The 21,432-nt window shown below is 44.2% G+C and overlaps 1 protein-coding gene across 1 annotated transcript in view; it reads right to left on the bottom strand.

The window, feature by feature from the left end:
• Positions 1-21,432, bottom strand: part of MYLK4 (myosin light chain kinase family member 4) — a 104,357-nt gene that overhangs the window by 1,777 nt on the left and 81,148 nt on the right. The window contains exons 4-12 of the mRNA XM_023221062.2: positions 20,009-20,114; positions 16,681-16,774; positions 16,494-16,603; positions 14,272-14,413; positions 11,459-11,529; positions 10,508-10,636; positions 9,404-9,556; positions 6,259-6,337; positions 2,429-2,501 (exon numbers count right to left, since the gene is read on the bottom strand). Of these exons, the coding sequence (XP_023076830.2) occupies positions 2,454-2,501; positions 6,259-6,337; positions 9,404-9,556; positions 10,508-10,636; positions 11,459-11,529; positions 14,272-14,413; positions 16,494-16,603; positions 16,681-16,774; positions 20,009-20,114 (932 nt within the window). The 3' untranslated portion in view covers positions 2,429-2,453. The remainder of the gene's footprint in view (positions 1-2,428; positions 2,502-6,258; positions 6,338-9,403; positions 9,557-10,507; positions 10,637-11,458; positions 11,530-14,271; positions 14,414-16,493; positions 16,604-16,680; positions 16,775-20,008; positions 20,115-21,432) is intronic.

Genomic DNA, 21,432 nt, shown 5'->3' with positions numbered 1-21,432 from the left:
TAATCTCAGTGCTTTGGGAGACAGAGGCAGGAGGATCACTTGAGCTCAGGAGTTCAAGGCCAGCCTGGACAACATAGTGAGACCCCAACTCTACAAAAAACTTAAAAATTAGCCAGGCGTGGTGGTGCATGCCTTTTCTCACAGCTACTTGGGAGGCTGAGGTAGGAGGATCGCTTGAGTCCAGGAGTTTGAGGCTGCAGTGAGCTATGCTGACGACACTGCACCCCAGCCTAGGAAGCATCCAGATTGTGTGTATCTGAAATGATTCTTCCTTGGCCTGTGGTGTGACTCAGGTGAATTTCTGAGGCCAAATGGGGCTGAAGAGTGCAGGAAAGGAAGGCAGCCAGCTCCATGACCATTAGCAGGCCTCCTCAAGCAGTTCCAGCAGAGGCTGTGTCCAGCTGCCCCAGCGTGGCCAGCCCAAATGTGCTGTCGTGGTCCTCTGCACGGCCATCACTTCATAGGCTGCTGTTGTCTTCCATCACATCGGGTTCGAAGCATCCACGTCTGTGTGGAAGGACTCTACCCCCTCCCATCACCATTTCCTCCTCATTCTTCCCCCGCCAGACCCTGGCAGCAGGCCCGCCTTGGAATGCAACCCTGTCACCCAGTGAATTCATTCCCATCAGGCCTCCAAAGTGGCTCCAGTCCTTATGGTGGGAAGGTGGTTTGTGGCAAACCCTCAGGGTTTGTGGTCGCTAGGGACAAAACTGCTTCTGGGGGAGAGGGTGAAGGCGGGGCGGGGAGAAGGAGCGGACACAGCCTGGTTGCCTGTGGATCCAGGCACTCACGGTGCAGGGCTGGGGCACCTCGCCGAGTGCCATAACCTAGGCCTGGGGGCATGAGGGTCCTTTCTTGCTCCAGGTTGTCCTCACAAGAAACAAAACTCTCTCCTACCTTATCAAGACTTTCATGCCCTTGCTGTTTTTGACAAACAAGAATGGTCTTTGTAAATAGAATGCACAAGCCTTCCTGTTCACTTTTTGTGGATTTCTAAATAAGTGACAGGGGCATATGTAAGCTTCCTTTCCTCCGAAGGCCAAGTGTTTACCTAGTACTGATGTGTGGCCTTTACTATGAGGTACTGATTCATTTCTACCCCACCTTATTCTACAAAAATTCAAGGCAGCTTACAGGAATATGTATAATCAAAAAGGTTTGATTTTTTTACCTGGGCAGAAACCTCAGGCCCAGAAACAGACCTATCAGAAGAAAGGATGAAGACCAGGCCGGGTTCCACGGCTCACCGTGTAATCCCAGCACTCTGGGAGGCAGAGGCGGGCGGAGCACCTAAGGTCAGGAGTTTGAGACTGGCCTGGCTAACATGGTGAAACCCCGTCTCTACTAAAAATACAAAACTTAGCCAGGCGTGGTGGCAGGTGCCTGTAATCCCAGCTACTCAGGATGCTGAGGCAGGAGAATCGCTGGAACCTGGGAGGTGGGGGTTGCAGTGAGCCGAGATTGCACCATCGCACTCCAACCTGGGTGACAGAGCAAGACTCCATCTCAAAAAACAAACAAACAACAACAACAACAACAAAAAACAGTGAGCAGCAAGAACTCACTCACAAGTCATCCACCCTGTGCAGGTCCATGCATGGAGCTGAGAAAATGGCTGTGGATTCCCCACCCAAGATTAGGGAGCTGACTCGCTGCAGGGTCCAGGCCCCTGGCAAGGACATGAATGTTGGGTTTTCTTAGAGTCCTTCATAAGTACACGTGCCTCTTAGTCTTCTCCTTAGGGCTACATTGGGCTAGATTATTGATATCAAAGAAGGTATTCATGTGTAAACCCATCTCTCAATGATTCCAAAATCACCTGAGCTAGGTGGAGGTCCATGTGTCTGGGTGTGTGTAGGAAGTGGTATTCTTTGGGCTCGTAGAGCAGGCCAAGATCAGGAAGCAGCTGAGGGGACTAAAAAACATGGGCGTCAGCTTCAGAAACACCCAAGGGAACCACACTCCACCCTTTACAAGCTGCATGGCCGTGGGGGTGTTATTTAGTCTCTGAGTCTCTGAGATGCAATTTCCCCATCTATACAAAAAAAAAGAGGGTGTCACTTCCTCTGATCTCACACATTGTCGTAAGGACGACCCCCAGACGGTTGCCAGCACCCCCTGAGCTGGTTATGGATCCCTCCTATGCACCAGGCCCTGGTTTCGGGGCTTTGCTTGATGCTCTCATGGGAGCCACTCAACAAGCTTAGGAAATGAGACTCTCCCCAACCCGCAAGTCAGGCACTGAGCTTCCTCCAGTGAGAAAGAGCAGAGCCAGGGTGCAAACACAGCATTCTGATTTCAGGGCCCTCCACGCCAGCCAAAACGCTGCTCTTCTTCCTGCATAGTCTGTGAGCAAATGTTCCATTTCTTTCTTATTCCTGTCTCTTAAGGCCTTCACAGACACCTCTTGAGGAGACCCAAGACTAACCTTTCAAATGGGTGCCTCCTGTAGACTATTTGGTCACAAAGTCCTGGGCATCAGAGCCACGATTCTTCTTCTTCTTCTAGGGAAAGCAGAAGGCATGTGGGAAGGATTAGGACTGTTTCCATCAGGCCCTGACTTATGAGCACACGTGAAAAGACAATCACTTGCTACTGAGTGGAAGGTGCTCTTCAAGAGAGATTCTTGAAGCCTACATTCCCGACAACCCCCTGACAGACACCCTGGCCAGCCTCGGAGTCCACCTCAGAGTCCAGTCTCCCCTGAGGCCCCTGTCACACGACCCTTCCTTCTCACGCAGAGTCAGGGCCAAACAGCTCAGCACCTCATCACACTCAGGTGTGTTTTGCCAAAACTCACGCTGATATAGCACAAGAGTGCCCTGTCACTTGCGATACTGGGGCTACGATGACTGCAAAGATGAGTCAGACACAGAAACAGCTTCTTCCAAAAGTTTTCAAATTGAGTAGACAACAGTAATGTGAATTCCACAAAGAGATTCAAGAAGACAGAGAAAGAGACCAGTTTAAGGATAGAGAAAAGCCGGGGCATTTAATACAGGCCTTAGACAAGTACTGACTTGTGGGCTGCTCTGGAAGCAGCAGTGGAGACAAGGTTCAAAATAAGAACTGGGGGCGTCCTGGAGCAGGCCCTGACTGCAACTGGGTTGGGTCTGGTGTGGACCACGGGGAACACGTGAAGATTTTTTCAGTCAAGGTCTGAGCTGTAATTAAGGAACTAATGATTTGATAGATTAGGGAAGAGGGTGAGTAGAGGTTGGATATCAGTTCACAGGTTGTTTTATTAGTTCACTAAGAGGGCATGAGCCAAGGTCGTAACAGTGAGAATGGGAAGGAAGGCTCAGAGGCTTCTTGGCTCTAGGGGAAAGAAACCATGTCAAATTTGTGCCGTGTTCCTTCCTCTGGCCCCAGAACCCTGGCTAATTCTGCAGTAGGTGCTGAGTTCTAGCAGATTCCTAGTTTGGGAGTGCTTTGCCCCACCCCAGCTGAGAGCTGCTTCTGATGGAAACAGGTTACACACAGACGGCTGGGGACATAAGAAAGGCTGGGAGTCATCTCATGTCACCTTGAGCATAATACAGAGGGCAGAGAACTCTGGGATGTTAACTTCTAAGGAAAAAAATCCTTCTTAAATGTAGTGACAGTCAATATGCTACACAAGTGGTTACAAAATAGCAAGTGCTTTTAAGCTCGAAGCAAAAGAGACAAATAAAAATACACGAAAGACTTAACAATAGAATTTAGGTTGAAATGGTAAACAGTTTTGGATCAGAATTAAATTTTCAACTTAAAGGTAAGTTCTGATTTTGTAAAACCAAGATTATTCTAAAAATAAGCCTTCTGGGAAACTTTAGTCTCAATATTTCCTTGAAAAGTAAGATATACTAAGTTTGAATATTGACTTTGAGTAACACTAAAACTGTATGGTTCAAGAAAGGTTCTGGAAGCATCACTCAGGTCCCCTGTACCCAGCAGCCCATCAGCGGCAGGAGAGCAGAGCAGTGAGGCTCTGTCCGGACTCCAGAGCTCAGCCCTGTCCTGAGTGTTCTCAGCTACAGACACTAATGTGCCTGTTTCATGGGTTGCTATGAGGAGTGAGGGAGGTATTTTTTTGTAAAGCAGTTAGAAGAATGCCTCCACAAGGCTGTATAATTATAACTGTAATAACTAGATTTATAAAATGGAATTTGTTTTTCATTAAAAAAAAAAAAAAACACCATCATCACTCTTGAACTATCTATTCACCTCAGGTACCAGCAGATGGATAGATACAAAAGGTGATTTTACTTGTTGTTACATGGTTTAAAAAATATTCTTAAACTTTTAAAACTGTACAATGTCATTAATTATCTGCTGTGGTTTCTATACTATCCTGCCATGTCAAAGTGTATTTGGACACCAATAAGCTTGGATAAAAATACATTGGTGGAAAATTGGCTCAAAATAGGTTGGTAACCCTAATAAGCAGTTTATGTAGTCTGGATGAGGTACCCACTAGGTAATAAGTCTATTTTTACTTGACATCAGTACCAATTATCAAGGAAAGGTATATTCAGACACAAATAAAACTTAGTGCCGATGCTGAATTTAGAAGTAAAGTTAATTTCAATAAAAACTGGATGTGGAAAAAGTGAGTACCTAAGGCATAGTCATTCCAAGGTTTGTTGGTCAGTGAAAAAGTTCCATTCCGAAAACCTCAGGAAATGGAGAGGATGAGGAGCAAAGGTGGAAGAAACAAAAACGTATCAAACCCGTGCTACACCAGGGCAGGGCACCAGCCACCCTAACTGATGGGCACGTCAGACAGGTCCCTGGTGGGCCCAAAGGTTTGTATGGCGTCTTGCCTGTATGTGCATCTTGCCAGTTGAACATCCTAGATGTTCAGTAAAGTTACTTGGGCATTGCACATCTGTTTCTGTATTAATTATATAATCCACAATCATTTGGATGGAGACAACATGAAGGAGGCCAAGAAGCCAGTCAGGAGGCTGCAGTCATTCAGGGGAGGCATGTCCCAGGCCACGGTAACCATGGGAATGGAGAGAAATACACAGGTTCCAGAGGTAATTAAGGGATATCATGTACAGAACATGGAGGTAAATTAAACATGAGATGGGGGATTGAAGGAGAGGAAGGAAACAAAGAAGACGGGCGGGGGCTGGCTGAGGCCACTCCGGGGGCATCCTTCGCTAGGAGGACGGCTGATGGTGAGGCGAGGTGCAGGGAGATGAGACTAGTTTAGGGGCGGGAAGATCCAGGCGGAAACATCTAATACACAGATGGACATACGGTTCTGCAGCTTAGGAAAGATATCTTTGCCAAAGAGGCAGATGAGGAAGTTGGAATATGAATATCTGGTAATTAAGACTATGAGAGTAGATGAAGATTTCATTGTTAGAAGTTATTACAGAGAGTGGGCTAGGTTATTCACCGTACTCAGTCTGTAGTCTAAGAGTCTCCTACATAAAGACTTGTATAGATATCTGGACCAAGCTGAGTATTAGATAATTCTAATAGATTCGAGTTATCTAATAATTAGATTCGGTGCCCAGAGCAGACCAAGCCAGGTGAGCACAGAATTTAGAATTCTGAATTCTGTTTTAAGGAGGCATATTTCTCCTGAATGAATATTACTATATATTCTCCAGAACTTTATATGTTTATAGGTTATATGTCTGTATGTATGTGCACATAAGACAATGAATTAATTCATTCTATAATGGTTACAACAATTTAATAATAAACAGTTACGCTGAAAATACTCAAACAACAAATACATTATTTTTAAAATGTAAACTGCCCAAAAAAGTATTTTAAGGCCAGGTGCAGTGGCTCACGCCTGTAATCCCAGCACTATGGGAGGCCGAGGTGGGTGAATCACAAGGTCCGGGTTTGAGACCTGCCTGACCAACATGGTGAAACTCTGTCTCTACTAAAATTACAAAGTTAGCCAGGCATGGTAGTGCACACCTGTAATCCCAGCTACTTGGGAGGCTGAGGCAGGAAAATCACTTGAACCCGGGAGGTGGAGGTGGCAGTGAGCTGAGATCACACCATTGCACTCCAGTTTGGGCAACAAGAGCGAAACTCTGTCTCACAAAAAAATAAAAAAATAAAAATAAATAAATAAATTTTAAAAAAATGCATTTTAAGTAATTTAATACCCACACAAGATTTGTAGTCCGTGAGAAAAGGAATGAGAAAGAACCTTATTTAAGGTTAAGTTGACTCTAGCATCTGATCTTCAAAAGACAGGCAGACAGGAGAAAAAGAGGGAGAGTAAGAAGCCGTGGTCACCTGGGCATTGAGTCTGGAGTGGAGCTTGTGGTCTGACAACCAGGGGTGCTTGAGAGCTTCGCTTGCACTTATTCGCCAACTGGAGGGAAATTCAGAAGGTGATTAGTAGAAACACACCGAAGAAGGCCTGCATCCGCTGTTCAATCTCAGCCCCAGCCTCTGCCTTTGGGAGACCAGACGGCCGAATGTCAGACTCATGGTCAATTCTGCCTTCTCTTGAACTGTGTGCTATCAGTGATGGCATAGGTGACTATCAAATCCAATCAGGAAAACATTAGTAAAGACAAGCAAGGCAAATAATAAAAATCCTTGTTAATAACTGAACACTTACTTTCAAATATAAGTAACCATTTCTGTAGTATAACATCTGAACTTAGTAAAGTGGATTCCTATCAGTCAGTTGAAAAATAAATATATATTTATTATTGTAAGAACAAAATGCTACAATGATTCTTGATGATTGCCCAAGCAGTTTATGTATTAAAACTTTTGAATAATAAATATTACTAACTTTTGAATTAAGAAGTTTTGAGTTAAATAGGTAGAGAAATAGAGTCATTGTAATTATTAAGAGAGGGACCATTAGATACTTTTACAAAGAAACAATATCCTTTTGGAGCTAGCAAAGGTTTATACAATTTTGGGAAATAATATGAAGAAGAATAATATAGATTTACTATATTTGAATTCTAAGTTCTATAAATTTGTTTGATGTGCTAAGATTTATCACATTAAAACAAATAACCTTTCAAAATAAAAACTGTAGGCCAGGCACAATGGCTCATGCCTGTAATCCCAGCACTTTGGGAGGCTGAAGCGGGAGGATCATGAAGTCAGGAATTCAAGACCAGTCTGGCCAACATAGTGAAACCCCGTCTCTACTAAAAATACAAAAAATTAGCTGGGTGTGGTGGGGCACACCTGTAATCCCAGCTACTCAGGAGGCTGAGGTGGGAGAATCACGTGAACCCAGGAGGTGGAGGTTGCAGTGAGCCAAGATCGTGCCATTACACTCCAGCCTAGGCGAGAGTGCGAGATTCCGTCACAAAAAAAAAAAAAAAAAAAAAAAAAAAAAAAAAAATCTGTAAGTGAATGCAACAATCTGAAGTCAAAGAGGTAGTTCCAAGCAGTAATGAAGCTTCAGTGTGTAGGATTGCTTCAATGCAATCGCTTCATCAAGTACCAAAATATTTAAGTATAAGATTTGAAAAGGAGATAAGTCTTTATTACAGTCAATGAACTTGGTGACAACATCACCATTATAGTGACAAAAACAGGCAGAGGTAATTTTTAAAAATCTCTTGACTTCCACCAACCACAGTTGGAAGTGTGGTTCTGCTTAGTGTCATACATTTTCAGCACTGGCTCTCCAGAGCCTTCCAATGGCTGACCAAGGTGAAAAATGATGATTCTGCACTCTAGTGTCGAACTCCTTAAATCTGGCTATTAAAAAGTTAACAATAACATTGTACTAATAATTAAACTTTTAATAACATTTCAAGTTTATTTTTGTACCCCAGACATTTATTCTATGATAGTGGTGTTTGGCTTTTGGCTTTAGTTTCATCCAAGCATTGACTGGAATTCTAAGCTTGTTGCCACCGGCCCAGATGGGTATCTGATGCTCCTTGGGCATCCGTGAAGCCCTCAGACTGAAGGAGTGAGCAGCACTGGAGCCCACTGGGTCCACCTCTGCATCTGCTCTGAGCTGGCCATGTGACTGCAGCACTGCTCTCACCTCAGTTTCCCCATCTGTAAAATGATAGTCTCCACAGACCACAGGATTATCCAGAAGCCAAATAAGATAACACACAAAAGTACATGTGTAAAACAGGTTCGCAGTCAACGTGGATTTCTCGTCCTCCGAAGATTTGAAAGGGTTGACAGTTTCCATGTGTTCACTACCTCGGGTAGGGTAATGTGCTCATAACAACAACCCTGGCTGTTAGTGTGCCTCTCCATCAAGGTTATTATCATTATTAATCCACTATTTGTGAACTGTCCCTCCCGTCTGGCTGATGCTCCTAGCCTGGCTAGGTTCTGCTCATTCTCTAGGGACTCAGTTCTGGCCTTATCTTTGTGTTAACCACATTTTATTACATCTTTTATCCCTTGTATTAGATGGTGAGTTACTGTAGGCAGGGACTGGATGTGTGCATCTGTTCTTAACACATGACACATTTCCTGGCACACAGTAGGTGATCGAAACTTGAATGAAGGCATCTCTTGCCAGGCTCTGTGCCAGACCCCCTGCCTACACTGTTTCCCCACTCCCTGTGACACCCTCCTACCTGTTGATCCATGGCCATGTGTATTGTGACTTTAAAGCCATAAAGATAATAGAACGGTAAGACAAGTGCTGTTGGTCCTGAAAGTCTTAACAGATTCAATCATTATATGGCTCAGGTAGAAAGCTATCTGAAACAGAGTGTTTGATGGGTTCATCACAATGCCCTTCTCCCTCTCTGATTCTAAAATGCAAATCCCTACATTCCAGGGTCACTCTTTTTCATCCACTGAATTTTGAATTAATGTGGTTTTAGCATAACAGAAAATAGAGGGCCATGTAATAGATAACAGCCAAGTGTGTGGCCGTGGGGGAAGGAGAGCTATCTGTTTGAGCCTCCGTTCTGTCAATTACGGGTGGTGTGATCATGGGCAAACCACCTGGGATCTTCCACCCGATTTCTGCCTCATGGAGTTGCGGGCAGGAGTGGTGGTTAAAAGAGATTAATGTCTACAAAGCACTTGGCACGATCTGGCCCATAGTAGGTTCTCAAATGAAATGGTAGTTAAAGATTCAGCTACACAGAACCATATACAGCTTTGTAGAGGTGAAAGGAATCCTAGAAATACTTCTCCTCAGCCTTTCATTTTGACAGTGAGTCAACTGAGGCCCAGCAGGAGCCCATGGTTGGTACGGCTGCATGATAAATGGCAGGAGGAGAAAGGTTTGTGTAGCTTCATGACCAAAGCAGTCCCAGATCACAGTAGAGTGAGTCAAGGGATCAAACCTCATTCTATCTATGACTTTGCACGAGCATCACAGATGTTAGTAAGGGAATAAATTCTAACAGCCCTGGTGGTACGCCCTGCTTCCTGATCATCCCTACTGTGCCCAGAGCACAGGACGAATTTGGGTTACCTCTTCTCCTTAATCAGAAGCTTGGAGATGAACTCCTTGGCCTCCTCTGAGATGTCCTGAAATTCTTCATCCTCTAAGTTCCACCTGCAGGCCAGGATGTTGTTCAGCGTCTCGGCATCATTGTCACCCAGGAAAGGGGACAAACCGCTAAGTCTGGAGGACACAGGGTCCAGAGTGAGTATTTTTTAAATAGCCTCAACCCCTTTCCATACAGATTGCTTTTCTGGTTCTGCCATTCAAAGGTGAGAGAAGGAAAATAATGTAATCCCAAAGCATAATTTTATAATATATTATTGCAATCAAGAAAATCCTTGCCACTTCCACCCAACTCCTAATTAAACAACTGTGGCAATAAAGACAGTAGCAACAACAGAATATGAATATGAATATCAGCTTCCTTTTTAAATCACTTTACAGCTCGCAAAGTGCTACTACATGCTCAGATGGCAAACGCCAGGCATGTCATCTCTGAGGGGTGAGGCTAGCCTGAGTCACTTAGCAGATCAGGATATGAGCTTTTTTTTTTTTTTTTTTTTTTTTTTTTTCCTGAGATGCAGTCTCACTCTGTCACCAGGCTGGAGTGCAGTGGTGTGATCTTGGCTCACTGCAACCTCCGCCTCCCGGGTTCAAGCAATTCTCCTGCTTCAGCCTCCCAAGTAGCTAAGATTAGAGGTGCATACCACCAAACCTGGCTAATTTTTGTATTTTTAGTAGAGACGGGGTTTCACCATGTTGGCCAAGATGGTCTCGATCTCTTGACCTCATGATCTGCCTGCTTCAGCCTCCCAAAGTGCTGGGATTACAGGCATGAGCCACCGCGCCGGGCCATGTGAGCTCTTTAAATTATTTTTTGGGTTTTAGGTTGTGTCCTAGGAGTTAAAGTGATTAATGAAGAGGACACACATTTACTTTTCCAAATGATGTGCAGGGAAAGAATTCAGTCCTTTCACCCACAGGATTCAACAGAACCTAGAAAGCAACTGAGGACGGGACAGTGTTATTTATTTTTTACAGACCTCAACTGGGGCTTTTATTTAAAATGGCAAAACCTCAGAAATTAAGCATGGAGATGGAGAAGGGTCAGAGACAGGGAGAGCTACTCACAGCATATAGGCGATGACCCCCACACTCCACATGTCAGTTGGAAAGGAAACAAAATCATAGTTTACCACTTCAGGGGCGAGAAATTCTGGGGTTCCAAAGTTCACCTTCAGCTTCTCTCTGGGTTTGTATCTGCAATTTAAGAGACAACGTGGGAGGATGGAAGTGTCAATCAAAAATCATGAACACTGAAATGATGCAGTCTATGAGACAAAATAACTTCAGCCATACATACAGCAAACTTCAAATAAACAAACATTAAAGGAACCCAAATAATGAAGAAAAAGTGTCAAAAACTTGTACAGCGGTCCCAGAAAATTTAAAAGTCAAAATTCATACTAGGAAACCTTCATAGGTTGAACCAGTTGTGGAAGAAGCCGCTGTGAATAATTAGAACATCTGAATTATAGAAGATGACAAGAGGAAACCTGATACCGTCATTGACATGGGGATGACTGGAGTAAGCCTGTATTAATGAATAAACAGAGTACTGCAATAATTTACAACATCCATTTTACACACATCGTCGATGTGCTGAATTGTTAACGTGTCCATGTAAACTCTTTGTTCCCTGAAGAATCTTACATGTGCCAGAACCCTTTGCAATCTTGCTTACGTTGTTAATATTTTTAAAGTAAATCTTCTCTGTACAGATGGAACAAATATGAAAGATGAAGACAAACACTTGCAAATGCTAAATTAATGGCTTCTAATTTAATAAACTTCACTGCATTAGGTTTTAATTTTTTATACTTTTTACTGCATGCATTATAGAAACTTCTAAACACTCAAGTCTCAAATTTAGCAAGTTAAGGCCAAACATAATAATTTTTGTTAAATTAATTATAAATGAGATCATGAAACCAAGGAGCAGATCAGATATATGTTTGCAAAGAAAGGGCACCCATCATGTCCCCTACCTCCATTCGTACACCTATGTCCCAATAGACATACCTTCTGGCCAATCCAAAATCAATAATTTTTATTTGCTTAGCATCCCGATTCACACACAGGATGTTCTCAGGCTGCCAGGAGAAAGAGGTACATTAGCAATGAAAACAACCATCATTCACTCAAATTGTCCTTGAACCACAACTAAAAATACAACGATGCTCAGAAAAAACATATCGGGCCTTTCACTTCGGGGCGGGCTTGTCCGTGTGGGTACTTTCTCCTTTAATTATGTGGTGGATGAGGTTGCGGGTATCCTGCCAACCCTGCATTACCCAGCCTGTCCTCTCCACGGCTTCACAGTTCACCATAATGCCTGAGTTCAGGCAGAGGCTTCGAGGGGAGCAAGAAGAGGAGGCTGCTTCAGTCCTTCCCAAATGCACCGTGGAGGCCGCTCAGACCCGACAACTGCCCCTCTAAATTATTGAGTATGAATTTCCCCTTCTTGGAGAAATAGTTTTCCCAAGATTTATGAGTTCCAAGAGAATCGACCTGCTCCATTTAAACAGCCGCACTGAACATGCACTATACTGTGAACGTTCCGGCCTCCAGAGCTTCCCTTTGCTCAACGCTTATGGGAAAGTCGCACCGGAGAGGAGGGCTTTTCTCTCCAGTCGTTCTTCAGTCTCGGCAGTTCCGAGGTTTTGCTGAGTTTGGTCTCAATGCCTAAATCTCCTGACTAAGTGTTCCCTTGGAGCTAGGCCCTGGTAAGACCTTAGCCTGCTAACCTGACCGCCTTGGGGTGTAGGGGAGACAAGTGGGTTGTAGCGCAGCCTCAGGGCTCACAGAATGTCCGACAAGTGCACCTAATGTTTACTGGGGTCGAAAAACAGAGGTCTGGGGAAAGTAAGTGATTTAATTTAAAGTCAAGGCCATTTATAAAAGAGAAAGAAAGTTTTCAAAGAGTTAAGAACCCTCAGTCCCAACTCTTTATGAGCTGGAGGGCACCAGCCCAGAAGCCGAATGCTCAGGACCCCATTCCTCAGTCTTCAGTGGGAGCAGGCTTCCCCTCCCCAACCTGTCTGGATGGAGAAGAGGTTCCAATGACACCAGAATTCAGAGACACATTATGGAATGACACAGCGTCTCCTTATCAATACTCAGTAGTACATTTGGTTGGGTAGTAGAAAATCTTTGGAAGCCGTCTTCTAAAATATCTCTAAAACAGATGTTTGCGAGTCAAAGTCGTTGTAGAGAAGGGGTGTTATGTGAAACATTTGGTTTCGTGCTTAAATAACTGACGGATCGTGTATAAAGCTGTCCAGTTGTGAAGGAGTACTGTGGCATCAAAAAGTTTGCAGGATATAGAGAAACCGTTTTGAGGGCATTTCAGAAAGTTAGCCTTTTTATGATGATAAAATTAAAGAATGGTCATTGGATAAAATTTGCAAAACAGAAAAATATGAAACAGACTGTTTGTAAGTCACCTATAATCTCCTCCCACAGAGTGACAATCATTCTTCATATTTTTGGCCCTTTTCCTTCCAAGGATCTTTCAGAAAAGCAGCTCCTTAATGACCCATCCAGCTGTCACCTTTTTTATGATCTTTGCCTCCAAGAAATAACTAAAATTGCCCGCTGCAGGTCCTCAATCAATGTTATGAAGCCCCATATGGAGTCATTTGACTTACAATAGGTTTGCGCTTAGTTCCAGTTGCCAATCAAATCCCTTTAGGGATATCTGCAGAATATCTACATTCAATGAAAACGCTCCATGAAAGCATGCATTATCAAACTCAGCTCGTAGCGAGGGTTTTGCTAATGATTTTTAACCTCTGACTTTGTCATTTTATAAACCACTTCCTCCTGCTCTCCTCCTGCTCAAAAGTGAATGGGGAAGGCAAGGCACATAAATCAAGACAGTGAGGGAAGCCAAGTTATAGGAAGAGAGGCCCATGGAAACCTATTTAAGGAGGCTAAATTTATTTAGCTATGCAATCCCTAGTGACATGCAATAGATGGGATGTTATATAGAATATATATTTTATCTTACTGTCACGCTGTGCAAACAGGGAAATGAGAAAATGACCAAGCCACACAAGATGTACTTTATGATACTTGGTCCCAACATGGGACTTGATCAGGGTTATGGGGCCTAGGTCTTTTATTGGTTGTAACTAAGACTACGTACAGTCCGATTCTAGGAGTTTCATGGTGAGATATAATGAGAGAGGTAAAGAGGGAAGGGGCGATCAATAGGAGGAGAAAGAAAGGCGGTTTGGCTTCTGTGTGCTTTCCACCATTGGCAGTGGGGTGCCCGCCCCACCCTCTCTGCTCCTTAGCACTTCGGCCCCGTTCTTCCGACTGCCCTCTGCTCCGTTCTCCATAGGATTCTATTCCACGGGGCAGCAAACCCACAGAAAAACAAGTCCCAAAGTCCGGAGCTTCCTGATGACTCGAGGAGCTGCCGGCAATTTTTGGAGACCTGGAAAGGTTGGCTACTACTTAGGGAATTCTGAGCTAGCTAAACTCCTCTCACCTACTTGTCCTGACAAGAGGGATACTACATGGCTACCACTGTGGTGGTGGTGACTGTTTTAATTCTAAACTTTTAGGGAAACCATTGCCATATAGATTTCCTTAACGCAGGCAAATTACAAGAATCTGAATATTAGCCCCCGAAGATGGAACATGCAAAATATTAGGGAGTGACAAAAGCTGCGAATAAGGAGATGAGGGTAACAATTCAGATGTTTATTCATTTCTGAAATGACTGTGCCAATTTCCCCAGCTGGCATCTAATAGCAGACAGGGCCCACTCACTGAGCCAGGCGCGGAAAGGATACAAAATCTCACAGGATACAAAACACCCTTACCTTCAGGTCCAAGTGGAGAATGTACATCTGATGCATATGCCTTATCCCCTCACATATCTGCTTCATGAACAGGATGGTATCAAGTTCCGTCAAATTGTAGTTCTCATCAATGATACGGTCAAACAGCTCCCCACCATCCACGCTGCAGAGGGAAGAGGAGCGAAGCCCTCAGTCCTGATTTCCTAACCACCATGCGCTTTTCTTGTAGTGACTTGGCGTGCAAGTTCTGCTACCTCTTCTGAAAGGTGTATGTGCAGTTATTTCTCCGCCTTATTTGCTGTCTTACTTAGATGATTCTTATCTTGAAGGCCTGTATTTTATATACCTTCAATCTCACAAATGGAAATCCTCAAGCCAACCCTCCATCTTTTTTGGGTGCGTTTTTTTTTTTTTTTTTTTTTTTTTTTTTTTTTGTGAGACGGAGTCTCACTCTGTCGCTCAGGCTGGAGTGCAGTGGCAGGAACTTGGCTCACTGCAAGCTCCACCTCCCAGATTCAAGCGATTCTCATGCCTCAGTCTCCCAAGTAGCTGGGATTAGAGGCACATGCCACCATGCCCAGCTAATTTTTGTATTTTTAGTAGAGATGTGGTTTCACTGTGTTGGTCAGGCTGGTTTCGAACTCCTGACCTCAAGTGACCCACCAGTCTTGGCCTCCCAAAGTGCTGGGATTACAGGCATGAGCCACCGCACCCGCCCTCAAAGCCCCTTTATCCAGTGTCTTCAGCTCTGGGGTGAGCCCACATGTATCATGTTCTAAAGATGCTGAAGAGAAAGAGGACCCTAAGAACTCTGGGAGGGGAACTCCAAGCCCTGACTGAAAGTAGTCAGGGTCTCAGCCCTCTAACTCTCCAGTGCTTCTATGTGGCTGGTGCTAGACACAGTAATTTCCCTTATCCTCTGGGACACCTTCCAAGACCCTTCATGGATGCCTGAAACTGTGGATAGTACTGAACCCTGTATATACTATGTTATTTCCTATAGATACATAACTCCGATACAGTTTAATTCATAAATTAAGCACAGTAAGGGATTAACAAGGATAACTAAGGGTAAAAAAGAACAATGATGACAATATGCCAGCTGCACTATTCTTGTGCTTTGGGGCCATTGTGAAGTAAAACGAGAGTTCCGTGAACACAAGCACTGCGATGCCTCCACAGTCGATCTGATGACCTAGTCGGCTACTAAGTGACTAACCGCAGGGAGTGGTGGAGACGCTGGACAAAGGGATGATTCACGTCCTGGGTGGGACCGAGCGGGACGGTGGGAGATTTCATCAGGCTACTCAGAACAGTGTGCAATTTAAAACCTGTTGATTGTTTACTTCTGGAATTTTCCACTTAATATTTTGGGGCCTCGGGTAACTGAGACCATGGAAAGTGAAAGTGTGGATAAGGGAGGACCAGGAACCTATAGTTTTTATTCAAAATGCCTGATTGCAGAATGAAAAACAAAACGGAATCACAATATCGATTCCGTGTTGAAATTGCAGTTGGCCCTCCCTATTCGTGGATTATGCTTCCACAGGTTCAAACAATCGCAGATCAAAATGTTTGACCAAAAAACAATAAAAATTGACAACAACAAAAATAATACAAATTTTTTAAAAATACAGTATAACAAGTGTATACGTGGCATTTACAGTTTATCAAGTATTATAAGTAGTCTAGAGATTATTTAAAGTACTGGGGGGGATGGGCATAGGTTATATGCAAAAGACTACGCCATTTTATACCAGGAACTTGAGTGTCCTCTGGTTTTGGCATTTGCGGGGATCCTGGGACCCTCTCAGATTCCAAGTAATGACTGTACTCGGTTTCTAACTAACCAGTCCTTATGTTTTATAAAGATGAGTTTAAATGGAAGCTTCTTAGCCCGAATCATCAACCGTTTTTGACATGTGAATACGGTGAAAATAAGATGTAGCTCAAAAACCACTTTCCTCCAGGTTGCCCTGGCTAGTATTTAAGCCTGATTTTTGACAAACAGCTTAGATACAAAGCTAGATCTACTTGGTCCCGCTAGTTCTTATCAATAAAATCCCATATGGAGACGCGTAATCCCAAGCCGTTTCCCTTGGAGAACTGATGAGATTGTGTGATCCGCCCGAATCAGAGTCTGCGGGGACAAGCTTGGTTCTGGCCCTGCTGCAGCAGGACGGAGCTACTGACGCACAGTCACGGTCATGAGTGGGTCAGGGAGGGGCAGAGGGGATACGCACTACTCCATGACCAGGACAATATCGTCCTTAGACTCAAAGGCATCATACAGCTGGATGAGGTTCGCGTGGTCCAGCTGGTTCATGACGCTGATCTCGTTCTTCACCTCCTCCTGAGAAGCAGGAAACAGTGCATTAGTGTGGCCAAGACAGGGCAGGGAGAGAGGGGACCACCTCCCACAGGCTGTACCTTGTCCTTCATGCCTCTGGTCTTGATGATTTTGGCTGCCAGCTTCAGACCTGTGGCCGTCTCCTCACACTTGTGAACCTGGCCGAAACGCCCTCTGCCAAAAAAGAGGAAGCGGCGTAGCATGAGGCCCTGTGGTCAGCTGCCACGTAGACAGCACACAGTGGCCCCAGTATTTCTCCTGCTAAGTCTGGATGAGCAGCCCTATGAGGCGTTCTTTCCATAAACTTCTAGAACAGTATTTGTCAAGGTGTGGTCTGTGGGTCACTTGCATCAGAATCACCTGGGAGCTGTTAAGAAAGCAGGTTTCAGCCGGGTGCTGTAATCCCAGCACTTTGGGAGGCCGAGGCGGGAGGATCACGTGGTTAGGAGTTCGAGACCAGCCTGGTCAACATAGTGAAACCCCCGTCTCTACTAAAAATACAAAAAATTAGCCAGATGTGGTGGCAGGCACCTGTAATCCCAGCTACTTGGGAGGTTGAGGCAGGAGAATCACGTGAACCCAGAAGGCAAAGGGTGCAGTGAGCGGAGATTGTGCCATTGCACTCCAGCCCAGGTGACAGTGTAAGACTCCATCTCAAAAAAAAAAAAAAAGAATCCAGGATTCTAGGCCCTACCCCAGACCTCCTGAGGCAGGAATCCAGGGGTAGGCCCCAGAATCTACATTTCAGCACATTTCTTGGGTGATTCATATGCACCCTAACATTTGAGAACCACTTTTACAGACAACGCAGAACCTTTCTAAATACATATGAATGTTATAAGCTGGGCTTTGTCAGCATACGAACAAGAGAGCCCACCTTCAGATATATAAAATTATTTTTGAAAACTGCATATGTAACAGTACTGCGTATGTATCCATATAGTCAAGACTGCGTATTGCCCAATCACCTATGAGCTTGAATATAATCGTAAGACAGCTTCGTACCTACATAATCACATACAGATGTGCACAGTTGCGAGCAGTTTTAAATCTAATTTGCTTACTTTGATTTCTTATTTAGAAAATAAGCTAGAACACGTGTCCCTGCTCTGCAATGGTGGATGTCACAGTTGGGAGTGAGCAACAGCTTCCCTAGCAACACACTGAACCCGAGGCAAGCCCCATGACAAGGCAGAGGACTTCAACGATGAAAGTCATGGCAACGCTGGGCAGATGCAGGAGCACTGACGGCCGCCACATCCCATCCTGGGGCTGCACCCCAGCACAGAGGCAGATGAATCTTGGAGAATGACACAGGATTACCATAAACATAGCCACGGGGTGACTTCAATTCCAACCTCTGTTCCAGATGGAGTCTCTGTGGGAATACATGGACACAGGCCCAGCCACCTCCTGAGCGGCTGTTATGAAAATGTTTTGTTTTGTTTTTCCCTTCACTAGCAATGGCCCCAGAACCTCCGGAGCCAGCAGTGGTACCTATCACTGTCTGACTTCCCTGCTCCTTCAACCCTCTGACTCTTTTTTCTGATTTATTCTGCAAGGGCCCTGAAGGTTGAGGCCAACTCCCAGGATTCATGCTGGTTCAACACAGTGATAACCTTATGCTCATTGAACATGCCAAGCAGGGATGATAGATATCCTCCAGGTCACAGGGCAGGAGATGAACCCCCAGGAAAATTCAGGGGCCTGCCCCTGTGGGCAGGTTTTTTGGGATCCAGTGATCCTTGGCATGTTGCAATATTTCTGCCAAAAGTAAAAGATAAGTTGCTGCATCTTGAACCTCCTACCACTAAAAAGGAGGTGCAGCACTTGGTGATGTCTGCATTTTGAAGGCATCCATGCACATTTGCTAAGTGAATTATGGCTGCCAATTTTGGTGAAGCCCATAACAAGAGCTGACGGGCAGCTGGTCTAGACTGCAGTACCAAAGAGAAGACCCCATGGTGCCCAAACAGACAGAAAGGAAGTTTCAAAGGAGCAATTGACAAACCTTGACCAGAAAAAACAGCACAAATCCTGGGAATTCTTTCAAAGCTTCTTCTGCAAATGACTATTCTCGGTTAGAGAAATACTTGCTGGCTTGCCACTGATGTCCCTGAAGACCCAAATACCTCAGGCTGCCATGGCACCAGTTCATGCTGTGGAATTCCTGTCTCTCCCTCAGCCCTTCCCCGCAGTCTCATGGGGCATTCTGTGAGATCAGCCAGATCAGGAAAGGAAACTCCAGGTGGTTCCATTCGGCAGAGGGCAAAGAAATACAGAGTGGGAAGAGGAAGAAGGGACTTCACAAATATCAATGACTCCCTGAAGACCAGTTGCAGAAGCCTGGACTGCAGGAGCAATGCATGCTTTCTTTGTGTTGGTGAGTACATTTTGTGTGTATACGTGCAGATGTTCTGCTTTCCTCTTCCTATTTTACACAGACATGCTGATGGCAGCAAACGTTATAATTTAGACTTTGAGTTACAAGATATCATAGGGGGGTTGTGAAAGAAGTAGAAGAAGAAAGAACCCCCTCCCCCTCCCCCCAGCATGAAGCTGGTCCCTGATGGACTTTAATTTTCTTTCTGGATTTTTTTCTTTTTCTTTTTTTTTTTGAGACAGAGTCTCACTCCGTCACCAGGCTGGAGTGCAGGGGCCCGATCTCAGCTCACTGCAACCTCTGACTCCCTGGTTCAAGCGATTTTCCTGCCTCAGCCTCCTGAGTAGCTGGGATTACAGGCATGTGCCACCACACTCAGCTAATTTTTGTATTTTTAATAGAGACGGGGTTTCACCATGTTAACCAGGATGGTCTCGAACTCCTGACCTCAAGTGATTTGCCTGCCTCAGTTTCCCAAAATGCTAGGATTACAGGCGTGAGTCACCACGCCCAGCCTTTAATCTTCCTTCTTTAGGGAGAGTGTGCATTTAAATGTCCCTAAAATAAGTTATTTGCTAAGCAAAGTAATCAATTGAATTGGATAATAGTAATTAATATAGCAACAATATAAATGAAAAACCAGCAGCAATGACAGAAAGACCTCATACAGGCCACAAGAACTACACGCTGTTGACTCATTTCCATGTTCTGTCTCCTGGAGGCTGCACTATGGCTTTGGACTGCTGGTCAACCTTCTGGTGACTCACAATGGGTTTTTCTTTCTTTTAGACATTACAACATGGGAAGTAAAGTAGATAATAAATGTGGAGTTTAGTCACCACATTAACCTTTCTGGCATCAGTGACAATTTTCAGAAATGGATACGGTTTCTTAAAATGTTTGTTTCTAACGTTTCTAGTTCTCAGGTCAAGACAGGCAGACATTTACGAAGTCATCTGGCCCCATGTCTTTGCACACTCTCCTCTTTTGTTGAGAGGATGCTAATAATATTCAGCATGACTCACCCTCCTAGGATTTCTGTCTTGCTCACAGTATAGAAGCTGTTGACCGCTCCTTGCTTGGCTGTCACAATACGATGATCAAATGGGGCAGGAGGAGCCGGGATGTCAACTAGAAGGTGAGAGAAACAGAAGGGCCATCTGTCAAACAGGCTGACCTCGTTAAGGCAGCAAGCCTGGGCCTCATAGTAAAAATGTGCTCATTTAATAATAAAATACAAGGAGTCATTCCTAATGATCCAGGGATATAAATTTCCACTTGAGATTATGAGCTGTGACTCATAAAGGTGATCCTGACACCTCTGAGAAACAGTGTCAGGGCGGTTCAATGGTTGTCCATACCATCTTCAGGATCACTTTTAGAAATGTCAAAATAGTTGAAAACACAGTCCAGACAGGTAATACTTCCAAGCCTGAGACCATTCAAATTCAAACGTGAGAAATTGTTTGATCCATTTTTTAAATGCATTACTGATATAATCCATTATTTTAATTAAAGCGGAGAGAAAAAAGAAAAATGAAACATTTCTTCAGGTTATTGAAACGCTTGATATTATATATTACTTTCCAAAATGTCTTGGACTTTATTTAAGACACATTTAAGGCACAGAGATGAATTTTTCCTGGCTGACTGGAAATAAAACACTCAATAAAACCAGGTAAGTGTGTATTCAACAGCGATCAAATTTCTCCCGCTTTCTCCCCTTCCACCTTAAGTGTTTAAACGCTCGTCCACATCAGCAACAGCTCTAACATACAATTGCTCAGGGATATTCCTCCCAGTATTCTTTTACCTTTCCATGACTACTGCTGTTAAAATTGGCTTGCCATGAACCTGCTCATTCTCTGCTAATTCGTTTATTAAGCAGCTACTGCATGCATACAATAAGAATACAAAGGGAGGTAAGTAAATAAGAGCTTTGCTTTCAAAAAAAATCTACATTTATTTAACAAACGTTTCTTGAGCATTTGACACTCTGCCAAGTGTTAATGTTTTTAAAATTCAGAATATAAATCTCTGGGAATCTGATTTGATATGGACATCACCTCTCACAGGGTAAATATGCTGAAAGCTGAAGTCACTAGAGAAGCGTCTTGATAACATTCCCTGTTTCAGATTAATAAAAAGAGGGAGTTAAATACACAAGCGGCAGCGCAATGGCGTTCTATCTCCTGCAGGCTGTTAGACTAAATGAAATGTAGTCTGCAGTGCTTGCTGGAAAAGGTTAAAAAGCCTTAAAAGGCCCGTACAAAAGCCACTTCCTACCCAACGGGGTGACGCCATCTTGCCCTCCGGAGGTCTTCATCCCAGCGGGCTCCCGAGGCGGCCCGGGAGCTCCTCAGCTTGCCTGTGTCTCCTGACACGTGTGTTCTCCCCCTGTGCCCACTACGTCTACTCTGCGCTTTTTTTTTTTTTTTTTTTTTTTTTT

Source organism: Piliocolobus tephrosceles, chromosome 5 (genome assembly GCF_002776525.5).
Source record: "Piliocolobus tephrosceles isolate RC106 chromosome 5, ASM277652v3, whole genome shotgun sequence".
NCBI classification, from domain to species: domain Eukaryota; kingdom Metazoa; phylum Chordata; class Mammalia; order Primates; family Cercopithecidae; genus Piliocolobus; species Piliocolobus tephrosceles.
The sequence above is the reverse complement of the archived record's forward strand: the minus strand, read 5'-3'. Positions and strand labels throughout refer to the sequence as shown.